The following is a 12,778-nucleotide window of genomic DNA, read 5'->3' as shown; positions in this document are numbered from 1 at the left end:
CATTTTTTTTTGCTTTTCGTTGTGTTTTTTTTTGTTTTCTCTTTTTTTCTTTTTTTGGGTTTTTGTTTATCCGATACGTCCATTCGCTGTTTTATTTGTTTTGTTTTTTTCCGATTTTTTAAAAAAGTTTTAACAGGGTTATTAATTCGCTTATTCTTTGCCCCCCCCCCCTCCCCTCCATACACACCTCCAAACACCCGGGCAACAGTGTCCATTTTTTGGGGAGGGATTTGTTTTTCCGATTTTTTTAAAGAAGTTTTACGTTCGTTGGCTGTTCTTTTTGTTTGGGTTTTTTCCGATTTTTTAAGAACTTCTTTAACCCCCCCCCCTACACACGCACCTCCAAACATCCGGGCAACACCGGGTACCCCTGCTAGTCTATATATATAAAAGCGGAAATGTGTGGGTTTGTATGTCTCGCAAAACTTTCGACACGGGCCACGGATTTTTGCCAGATAGGTATCATTTTAAAGCTCAAACCTTCACCCGACAAAAATTGAAAAATTGGCCAAAAACATTAATTCCTTCACCCTAAAATCATCAGTTTTGTACAGGGAGGGTGTAGCAAAAACCGTCCTCTCATGACAAGTTGGCTTCTACACATGTGCAAATGACGTCGGAACATGATTAGTTTAAATATTTAAAAAACTGACCCAATTTCGTCAAGGTTGGCATCATTATCTAAAGGTTGTAAGTTTGAATCGTGGTCTAAGGTTTCTTTTTTTTTCTCGATTTTTTTTTAAATTTTAATATTGAAACAGGGTTATTTAAGCCATTTTTCACGTTCTATGTTTTTTTTTGTTTTTATTTTTCAGATTTTTTAAAAAAGTTTTAACGTTCGTTTTTCTGGGTTTTTTTCATCACATTCGCGTTTTCTTTTTTTGGTTTTGTTTTTCCGATTTTAAGAAATTTTAACATCGTTCATTTGCATTATGTTAGTTTTTTTTGTGTTTTTTTCGATTTTTTAAAGTTTTTACATTTTTTTTATATATAATATTTAAACAAATAAAAAAATATTTAATAATTTAATATTTAAAAATATTTACTTCACTTATTCTTTTGCTTTTATTACCCCCCTTCCCCCGCTCGAGCACACACACCTCTAAACACCTGGGCAATAAAAGTGAAAATGTTGTGTATGTGTGTTTGTATGTTCGCAAAAACTTTCGACACGGGCCATGGATTTTCGCCACATAGGTATCATTTTAAAGCCTGAACCTTCGCCCGACAAATATCGAAAAATTGGCCAAAAACATTAATTCCTTCACCCTAAAATCATCAGTTTTGTACAGGGAGGGTGTAGCAAAAACCGTCCTCTCATGACAAGTTGGCTTCTACGCATGCGCAAATGATGTCGGAACATGATTTAGTTTGAATATTTAAAAAAACCGACCCAATTTCGTCAACGTGGTCTTAGCTCATTAGATTAGAGGTCAGCGTCATTATCTAAAAGTTGTAATTTTGGATCATGGTGTGAGATGTCTTTTTTTTCTTCTTTTTTTTGATTTTTTATTTTTAATATTGAAACAGGGTTATTTAAGCCATTTTTTATGTTTTTTTTTGTTTTTATTTTTCAGATTTTTAAAAAAAGTTTTAACATTCGTTTTTCTGGGGTTTTTTTTCCATCACATTCGCGTTTTCTTTTTTTATTTATGTTTTTCGATTTTAAGAAATTTTAACATCGTTCCTTTGCATTACATTAGTTTTAGTGTTTCTTTCGATTTTTTTAAGTTATAAAATTTTGTTATATATAATATTTAAACAAATAAAAAAATATTTAATAATTTAATATTTAAAAATATTTACTTCATTTATTCTTTTGTTTTTACCCCCCCCGTCCAGCCAAGCACACACACCTCTAAACACCCGGGCAACGCCGGGTACCCCTCACTAGTATCTATATATATAAAAGCGAAAATGTATGTATGTATGTGTGTATGTTTGTGTGTCTGCTAAAAACTTTCGACAGACACAACAAAAATTCACAAACTTGGTATCATATCAAAGCCCCATCCTTCGCTCCAAAAATATCGAAAAATTGGCCAAAAACGTTAATTTTTTCACGCCGAAATCGACAATTTTCGACGGGGAGGGGGGGGGTCAACAAAAACGGTCTTCTCATGACGACGAGCGGTTCTACGCATGCGCCAGATGACGTCATGACCTGATTTACTTTAAATAGTTGAAAACTGAACAAATTTCATGTACGTCGCATTAGGTCAGTCGATTAGCGCATTGATTCATTATTTAAACGTTTTGGGTTCGAATCGTGGTGTGATATGTCTATTTTTTTTTTTTTTTTCGATTTTTTAAATTTAAATATTGAACCAGTGTTATTTAAGCTATTTTTCACGTAATGTTTGCTTTTCTGTTTTTTTTTTTTTACTTTGCTTATCCACCCCCGACCACACACCCAAAAACACCAATTTTTTTAATTTTAATATCGAAGCAGGCTTATTTAAGTCATTTTTCACGTATTCATTTTTCAGTTTTCATCGTTCATTTGCCTTACGTTAGTTTTTTTTGTGTTTTTTCCTGCTTAAGTTTTAACGTTGTTTTCTTTTTTTACTTCGCTTATAACAAACAAACCTGGTCATTGACGGCGTCATCGTAACGCTCGACGACTTCCGGGCGCACACCTGTCAGTCTGGTTCTTAAATAAATTCAAACATCTTTCAGTAACTCATTCTGGCTGGCCAATTTTATTTTCAAACTTTGTCTCAGGGCTTCAGGTTCGATCCTACCAACTTTTACCCCCCCCCCCACACCGGTTTCTTTTTTATTTAACACCACACACACCTCCAAACACCCGTGCAACGCCGGGTACCCCTGCTAGTATATTATATAAAGGGCAGTTGTCTGTATTTTTATATGCTTGTCTTTTCAGTTAAAACTTAGAAAATGCCCAACAAACCCCTACGAAGTTATTTTTTTTTGTTGTTTTTAAATCAACGTAAACTTTAAAAAATAATATCTAAAATTTAGAAAAGAAAAAAGTCCATCATTTGGACCTCAAATCAAAAACGTTAATGTTATTATGTATTAATATAGGCAAGGAAATGAGTCCGAATTTTTTCAAATTGAGACACACTAACTCTGGTTTTCATTTATCATTTCTTAACTATTGTCATTTCTCTACAAAGAAAAATTGGTGGTGGGAGAAACTTAGTTATAGTAGTGTTCTGGAGGCATCCTTAATTGTATTTGGTGCTTTCAGTAGCATTCTCGGACACTCCTAAGTTTTAAGTTTTCATTCCTCACATAAAAAAAATGTAATTTCTCCTCTGGAGGGAATGAGTAACTTAAAACTATTTAATATCTTTTTAGTTTTTTTATGGCATTGGGTAATGCCAGGTACGTCCCCCCCACCCTCATAGTTCAGTATATATTTGAGCAAACGTAAGCATTAACAGCTGCTGACTCGATATATTAGTATTGTTTTTGTTTTTTTTACTCACATTCGCCCCAAACAAGTCATAACGTCACTTGGACGTAAGGGGCTACTATTTGGACCATGCTTAGGAAAGATTAAGAAAATGTTGGTTTACATTACATTTAAACTTCTGCATATCAGTACAGTCAGGGAAGCAGGTAGCAGGAAGGGAATTCCAAAGTCTATCTGTTCGAGGAAAGAAACTGTTAGAGTAGAAAGCTTTCTTGTATTTAGGAACCTCAACAGTGAAGGAGTGTGATTTTGTTGCTAAGCGGGTTTGTCGGAGATATGACCATCAAGGGGGCACAAGTGTAGTGATTTCATCAGAGCACATTCCATTTAAATACTTATAAAAAAGGGCACGGAGATGCAACATTACGGTGATGGGACAAGAGTTGGGGCTTAGTTGACAAAATGAGACATTAGATTGAAGACTCTTTTTTTGGACTCTATCCAAGAGGGAGAGACTAGTGGTAGATGCATCAGCCCAGATAGAGCAACAATACTCCATGCATGGGCGAATGATCGCTTTGTAGAAGTACAGTATACTCTCAGATGTGAGTAATCTTCTAGCACGATAGAAGGAGCCCAAGTTCCTTGCAGCAGCCTTTGCAGTGTCGTCAATGTATTTGTTCAAGTTCATATTTCCTGTGAATGTTAAGTCGAGAAGTTTGAAGAAAGAATTTTCAGGTAGGGTGTTGTTTGTAATGTAAAAAAAATCTGTTCTAAGTAAATGTGATTCAAGAAGTTGTAGGTTAGTTGAGCAATAAAATTTTTTTTTTTTTTTTTACAAAAGATATGTTTTTGTATCAGTAGATGAAATTCTCTATTTAAATATGCATGTGTAATTTGTAATAAAAACAATTCTGTCCTGTTTGCTAAGTGATATCATACCATCTTGAAGTATTATTGTTTAAAAACAATATCTTTTTTTTTTTTTTTTAAAGTATAATCATAAAAATTTTAGGTTGAAAAGTTTCAAACGAGGATTGAATATTCATATTATTTGAATCCTTTGAACTACTTTTTTCACCTTGAGTGTTATTTTCACAATGTTTCAGTCAATGTAACCTTTGAACTCGGGAATCTGCACAGAATTTTGAACAGAACCCTTTACTTAATCCAGGGGAGTAGCATGTAATTTGCAATTGTATTCTTAATATCGCTTGCACTGAGGATTGAACCCTCAACCTCCAGGAGAGTGTCACTTAGAACTGAATTATACTTAGTACTTTATCTGTTATACCACAGGACCATTGTATAAACTAATTACAGGTTTAACCAATTTGATTCTTCAATTTGACAAGACACCTGAAAAAGGTCAGAGATTAGACATGAAAACAACACTCAAGATGAGAACAGTAGTCTGAATAATCCAAATGATACAAATCTTCATTTAAAAAATTCAGAAACATAAAAAGTTTTCTTTGACAAATGTTAATATAATCAATCTGTAAATTGTTTCTTCATTTGTTTTTATTTTTGTTTTTGTTTTTGTTTTTTTTACTCTATCTGCCTTTCCTTTAGCCGACTGCCATTGCGTCTCATCTCCAGAAACAAATTGCCGAAGTTCTTGAACAGAAGAAAAGAATTCAGTGAGTTTATATTTGTTAATCCAAGTTATCGTTATTTACCTGCCTGTGATATGACTACATGCTATCCCGTTCGACAACATCGTCAACCTCAATACTGTTTCCATAGTCTTCTTCTTTTTCATTTTCTCTTCTGGCAGTGTCATTGTCTCTCACATTGGCAACTGTCACAGGGGCACACACGTGTTTACAAATATAAAATTAAAGAAATAGATATTGTATCTTAAATTATTTATTTTCCCTAAAATAAAATATATGTAAAATTAAGCACAAGGCCATCAAAATTGTGGGAGAATAGGAATTGTTGATTATTCTTGGTTTAATGTTATCAAATTTGACTACTCTACTCTTAACTAGAATCATCTTTGTCACCACAATACCACATTTACTTTGAGGATATTTTTAATAATAGGATGATCCCTAAGATGCTTTAAAATATTTAAATACTACATATTGATCTTGCCCCAAAAAGCCAAAAAATGAGTTGATTAATTCTAACATAAAGATAACTTTGTTGTTGAACAGTGAACCACATGGTCTTATTACATATAAACGCTGACCTAAACGTAATTTCTGTGATTTTCTATTTCATCTTCTCGCTGTGTCATCATCTCTTACATTGGCAGCTGCCGAGCGGATTGCGCAATGGTTCCAAAATATAAAATAATAAACAAAACACAAAAAACGCAAACTCTGACACATTCTATAAATATTAGTTGCACTTTGGGTGCGTGTGTGATACCATCAACCCTCTGAACGCTAAGTTCCATATTCTACGTCTTCTGTTGTGGCCGTGTTTGTTAGTTGATGTCAGCTCATCTTCATCTCCTAAAGTTCTCTCGATACGGTCCAAGCCACAACCTACTTTCAACCATGCTCAACTCGCAACTGTCTTCAACTGTCGGAAATCACAAACTGTCTGTAAACTGTCCTGAACTATCATAAATGTTCACAAAACTCATTGCCACGACTAAAACTCTACAATACGTTGACCGACCTTTTGTTCTGTTACTGCCACACCTTGATTAACAATTCTGTTTTAGCTTTCTTCTGTGTTCTTTTGTGAAAAACTTCCTATATCTTTGTTTTTTTTTATTATTATATTTTTTCCTTTTTTTTACTTCTTAACACCTGGAATTTTTACAAATTAGGCACAAGGTTCTCGAAAATGTGGGGAGTGAATGGAGTGGTTGTATCTTAATTAGATGCGTTTAAACTTGTTTATCCAATCATTTTATCTTTTTCACTTCACTAGTCAAATCACCACAATACCACATTTACTCTTACGGACTGGATATCCATCTGTCAGAATGATGAGGACCATCTGATTATCCTAAATTAAATGGATGATGGATGATATGTGTTAAATTGTGTTATCTCCAACCACTCCTTTCCCAAGACTGCACGGTTTGATTCCAGTGGCAAGGAGACAATCTAGGACGACTGAAAATAAAGTGAAGAGCACATGCAGCTTCTAGTATTACTAAATGTCATCCATTTTAGTATATGATAATCTGATAAGGCTCAATGATGCTTGACTTTGGGAACCTAATGTGGACCAGTGTATCAGATTGATTATGTTGTATTCTTACTGACTATCCGTAATCATTTGAATGTAATCTTAGAATATCCAAAGCAGTTCTTAAATAAAACCTCATTTTGGTGATTATAATTTTGCATTAGACTTGATTTTTACCCACACAACAATCTTGATTGTTTCTATTTGATCCGATCATCATATTCGTTTCAACATCTATTTTACCAACTTGCCAACGGGCATTGAACAGCCTTTAGAAATTGACTTTTGCACCAATTTATGACAGTTTACAGACTTGGGTTTGTGATGGTTGAGGACAGTTTGGAGTTGGATACAGTGGATGCGGTTGAATGCAGTGTGTGGTTCGAAGCAGATCAAGATGAGGTTTCCACAGACTACATAGATGTGGACCTTAGATTTAAGATTGTCGTTTTCTGTGATGGCGTCACACATGCCCTCAGAGCCCAACCAATACATACAGAATGTGTTGGAGTCTTTCGTTTCCCTCCAGTTTGTGTTTTAAATTGTTTTATTTTTTTCTACTTGTGAATCTGTGCACATCACCCTGACAGTCGCCAATGTGAAAGATAACGGCATGACCACTAGAGAAGGTGAAAGAAAAAAAAGACCATGGAAACAGTGGATACAGTGAGTGGTTACACAATTGGTGTCATAATGGGCACCTGGCCATCTCCAGGACTTCCTGTTTAAGATACAGGCTGGGTTAGCCTATCAGTTTTGTCTTCTTTTGCTCTGATCATGATTGTAGCACTGCTATAATTTGCTTAGTTAATCATGGTGTGACTGTGATTGCGTCAAAGGAGCGGCATAGAGGTTAATATATTTATGAACAGTTTTAGGAGTGGGAGTGAGTATTGCAACAGTTGATGACAGTCTTAAGTTTGTGGCTGGGAGTCTTCTGAGAGAAATTGGAGCTGAAGCCAAGCAAGACTAGATCGGGGCGAGAAGAAAATTGCTGGGGACTGATACGACCAGAAAGTTAGTGACAGACAGGATTTGGGGACGTTATCACATGGACACACCCAGAGCTTAACGGATTTACATCAAGTACTCGTCTTATAGTGATATAGTTAACAAAAAACTGTATAAGCAAAAGTATGTCACAGAAATACACGTCATGATTCTAGGGTCCTGGATATGACCTTTAAACTATATTCGATATTGAGACCCCAGCTTGCGGGCTTTGGCGAGTGTAGAGCCACCCTTTAATTGCCATTGCTCTCAGGTCCACTCTAACCTGTTAGGGTCCCAACTATGGATTAAATAGAAACCGACTTGAAAAAAACAAAAACAAATATATTCTATTAAAAAGATTTTCTTCAAAATCATTGGATTTGGAATTAAATAACCTGAAAAGGGTTGATATGCCGTAAAACAAAAACACCCAACCAACCATGATTCTGGATCCCATGTAACTATATTTTTAGTCTCTGGGTAAGTCCAAAATTTCACAAATAAGTATATTGGTCTCTATTGACAGAGAATAACTTGTTTCTGTTGTTGGGCTATAAAATGTACTCTAGTTATATGTCCATTTCCTTTTTTTTTAAGGAAATCATGATAATATCTATATATTAATAATATGCCAAGATATTTCATGTTTGTACATCCAGGGATGAGTAGAAGTGTTAATTAATTTTTTATTTTCAGTTATTATCACCTATAAGGATTTAACCTTCAACCTCCAGAAAACTGTCACTTTGAACTGATTTTTAATAATCCTTTATTTTTTTGCACCATGAGCCAAGATGAGAATAGTAGTCTGAATAATCCAAATTATCAATTTTCATCTAAAAGAATTCTAAAAGCCTTTTGTACTTTTGTTTATTTAAAAAAAATTTTTTTATGTGGGTCGATCTTTAGATTGGGAAAGACACAGTGATTTATTTATTATTAACTAGCCTGGGTGCCCGGCATTGCCCGGGTGTTTAGAGGTGTATGTTGAGCAAAAGCAAAAAAAAAAAATGGTAGTAGACAGGCAGGCTCGAACCCATACCATGAGGGTGGGAAAGAAAGTGAAAAAAAAGTGACGTCTTTACTGGAAGTGGCAAAAGTTTGAACTAAGGCAAGTCAATCGAAAAGAGGGGATGACTTCTGAAAATATCAGTTAAAATAGCGACTCCTTCTTGTAGAAAAGTGCCCAGTTGAGGGTGAAAGAATGAATGTTTTTAGCTAATTTTTCGATATTTGTCGTCCGAGGGATCGAGCTTCAAAACGATACTGATCTTGTGAAAATCCGTCGACTCTGATGAAAGTTTTAGGCAGACATACATACATACATACATACATACATACATTTAAACAGACAGGTGAAATTTATATTATAGAAGAATTGTTGCTGAGGGAGGAGGGCTATTGGCCTATCCTTTGGATATGAGGTTGATATTCTCTGGTACAGCATATGTGATATTATTGGGCTAATAAATCATATTTGGTTTCTTTATTTGACATTTTTTAATTTTTTTTTATTTTTAGGGAACAAAAAAAACATCTTGAAGATCGACTGCGACAGTTTGATGAACATCAAGAAAAAACATCACTACATGGTTACAGCTTTAATCCGACTGAATTTCCCATACCTTCTGATGAACATCCCCAGGGAGACTCGGTTCACAGCCCACCAGATGATGACAGCTCATTTGTTGGGCATTCAAAGAATGGAACTGAAGATGTTTTGGATCAGCAAATCTCAAATTCTGAATCCCCATTATCAGATCTCAGTAGTGGAATCGATCTACACAATCAGATTTTAGATCAACAGAGCCCGGATTACTTGGCCAGTGCAGCCCTTAAGCGTCTGCCAAAAGACATTGTCAAAGTTCGACAATACCAACAGAAGATGATCCATCGACATACAGAGCGGATAAAACGCATCGAGGAAATACAGAATGAGATTCATCAAAATCGCAAAACCCTTCAAGCTAGCATCTCCGGAATCAATTTACCCGAAGCTGACTCAAAGTTTGATCAAACGCCTTCAAAAAGAATTACAACAGATCCTTTAATCCGTGATCCATCTGAACATATATTGAAATCAACAGGAGATGTCACCACTGATGTTCGGATCTCATCGCAGGGCAATGCTTTGCTGACTGGTTTCCAACCTGGTGGATCTCTCCCATTATCTTCCGAGGTCGATAATAGAGTCCTTCCAAATGGGAATCCATCCATAGATCAAATTCCGTATTTTGATCCCGAGGGATTGCATAAGAATAGCACAGATTTCCTTCCTGCTTACCAATCATGTATACAGGAATCCATTGCGAGAAATCTTTTTCGATCCGGCTTGTCTGGATCTGTTTTTAACAGAGATTTTCAGGGTAGCAATGCAGTCAAAGAAATGTACCCAACCATGCCTTCGTTTGATGACAATGTTCAGCATTCTGAACCGGAAGTCATTTCTGTAGAAACTAGGCTTTCAGAACCAGACACGCCTATTTTGGGAACCACCTCCAAGATAAACAGCTCATGTGCCTTTACTCCATCCTTTGATGATTTTGATTTGTCACCCGGAGAACCAATTCCTTCATCGGAGTTGCAGGAAATTAGAAAGTCCCTACCTTTTGATGAGACCCTTGAAGATTCTGCCCAACCCACTCCTGTTCCCTCCATAACCGTTTCACCACATAAAATAACTTTTCCGTTTTATAGTGATGGTGTCGTATCAGAAAGCAAAGACATCAGCACCTCAGTCCCTTTGTCATCGGATGATGCAGAAATCCAGGGAGAATTCCAGCGGATTAAAATGCAGCTTGAAGATATTCGAAAGCAGAAAGCAAAACTATATCAAAGTTTGATGGATGGCCATCTTGAAAACCAAATTAAAAGCTTTGGACAGGATGTAATTGGTTCTGGATTGGACATGAATGACCGCATACCTTTAGTATCTGAACAATTGTCTACAACCCTGAAAAGGCATCCACCACTTTTGCCCACAGCTTACCTTTATGGTCACTCTCCTCATGAACTGAGCGCAATCCAAGAAAGGGACAGCAGCATTTTGAGTTCTCATTTGTCCGACATGCATTCCAAACTTTCTTTATCTTCGTCGGTTTGTAGTCCATCGGAAGCAACTCAGACCAACATTGATCAACTTGTTTCTGGACTTGAAGAGAAAAAACTTTGGAATATTCTTCATGTCCTCAATCATGAAAATCTGGTGAGTCTCTCTCTCTATCTTTTTTATGGAAATCGCTCCAGACAAGGTATGAAGCCACTTGATGTAAGAAGCTAAAAAAAAAAAAAAACTGTTGTTTTCGGAATCTAAATCTATCTATCAAACAGTTATTGTTGACTAGGTTTTGATCATGAAGTAGTTTTTTTTTGCTTTTTTTTTTCATGGAAATCGCTCTGGACAAGGTATGGAGCCACTTGATGTAAGGAGATAAAAAAAAAACTACTTCATGATCAAAAACTAGTCAACAATAAGTGTTTGATAGATAGATTTAGATTCGGAAAACAACAGAACATTGATTATGAAATGTGAGGACTAAAGAGAAGCGAGAGATACAAATGTATCTAAAGTAAATTTAAATTGATCGTATAATTATAATATATTACTTGCAGGACCTATTGAAATTCGACAGGGGACTCATTCATATATAATATATTGATGTTGGTATTCTGTGGATGTTCAACATAAATGTAGATGCTCTGATATTATTGTAACTCTTTTGTTAAAACTGCAAAAGTACTTATCTAATCTAGCAAGGGCGCCCGGCATAGCCTGGTCGTAAAGTACGCTTAAATATGATATTTTAATTCTTGCAGATTTTGTATATATTGTTATAGAGTTAATGTTCTATCGATTTTTATATATTATAAAGTTGTGATTTCAAAAATAAAAACATATATCCATATGACTTTGGTGTATCAGCTTGAATCAAAACTGAAACTAAAACTTATGAAAAAAAAAATATATATAACTTGAGTTTCTTCAACTATAATCGAAACCAAAACTTATGAAGAATTTTTGGTAAAATTATTTATAAAAAAATGACTTAAGTGCCATCAGCTATAATCAAACCAAAATCAAAACTTATGAAGAATTCTTGGTAAAATTATTTATTACAAGAAATGGAAGTTCATAACAATTAAACAACAATCACTCGAATGTAAGCGTGACACACAAAAAAAATAACAAACATACTATCCTATTTATATATAGATATATAACATATTATAAATATATGATTGATTTAAATGCGGAAACTTATTAGTCATGGATAAAACTAAGAAGACAATTCGGAAATCTGTTTGCTGAAAGGAAAGGGGGCAGTTGCACATCTAGGGATATGAGTTCTTTGACTTTTAGCCGAATTTCACTTTCTTTTTTAATCCAGAAAAAGCAGATTTCCTCTTAAATTGCTAATGCCTTCCATAGATGTGAAATCTTCATTTTGGGGGTAAGATCTGGTCAAATTTTAGGGGGCGTATCAGAAATCTATTTGCTAAGAGGAGAGGGAGGGGTTACACATAGGAGAATGATTTTTCATTGACAACATGTCGATGCAAAATAAAGTGTTGGCAATGAATGAGTTTAAAGAGTTTAAAAGAATTTTTGGCATTTTTTTACGAGAGTACCCAGCATAGTATAAATACCCCCAACCTCCCCATGTTAAGAACGGCTTTCAGAAATAAACACCCCCGACCTTCCCATGTTTAAAACGTCTTTTGAGGTTGGGGGGTGTTTATTCCGAAAGCTGTTAACATGGGGAAGCTGGGGGTGTTTATACTACGCTGGGTACTCTCATAAAAGAATACCGAATGTTTTAAGTGGAAGATGTTTTATTTTTTAAGGGAAATTGAGTGCACATGTTTATTTTGACTGTTACCTTATTGCAACCAAGCTGGGTTGATCAGTCACGCACAAGCACAGTCAAGGCACGACATGCACTAACCCCAAGACCTAGTGATTACACTTTTACTTTGTCTGATGATGGACCCTTTCAAAACATAACCAGACACTCTCTCATTACTGGAAAATACCCCTTTGATGCTTAGAGTGTACAAAGCGCACATGACCTTAAGTTTGTGTGGCAGTACCTTTAATTCGTTGGTTTGCCATTCGTTGTCAGACATCGTGGTTGAGTTCTTCTTTTACAGGTGCACTGATGGTGGTGGATATGTGCTTCTTGCAGCTGCAGCTTGAATATCAGACTTAGGGTAAATCTGAAATTAACTGAGTTATTCTCC

The 12,778-nt window shown here is 35.4% G+C and overlaps 1 protein-coding gene across 1 annotated transcript in view; it reads left to right on the top strand.

The window, feature by feature from the left end:
- Positions 1-12,778, top strand: part of LOC145293888 (uncharacterized) — a 97,275-nt gene that overhangs the window by 61,214 nt on the left and 23,283 nt on the right. The window contains exons 13-14 of the mRNA XM_080140646.1: positions 4,961-5,028; positions 9,059-10,742. Coding sequence (XP_079996772.1) covers positions 4,961-5,028; positions 9,059-10,742 — 1,752 coding nt within the window. The remainder of the gene's footprint in view (positions 1-4,960; positions 5,029-9,058; positions 10,743-12,778) is intronic.

Source organism: Euprymna scolopes, chromosome 15 (genome assembly GCF_053919585.1).
Source record: "Euprymna scolopes isolate OS-2025 chromosome 15, ASM5391958v1, whole genome shotgun sequence".
Taxonomy (NCBI): Eukaryota; Metazoa; Mollusca; class Cephalopoda; order Sepiida; family Sepiolidae; genus Euprymna; species Euprymna scolopes.
Note: the sequence above shows the minus strand (reverse complement) of the source record. Positions and strands in the feature narration are given on the sequence as shown.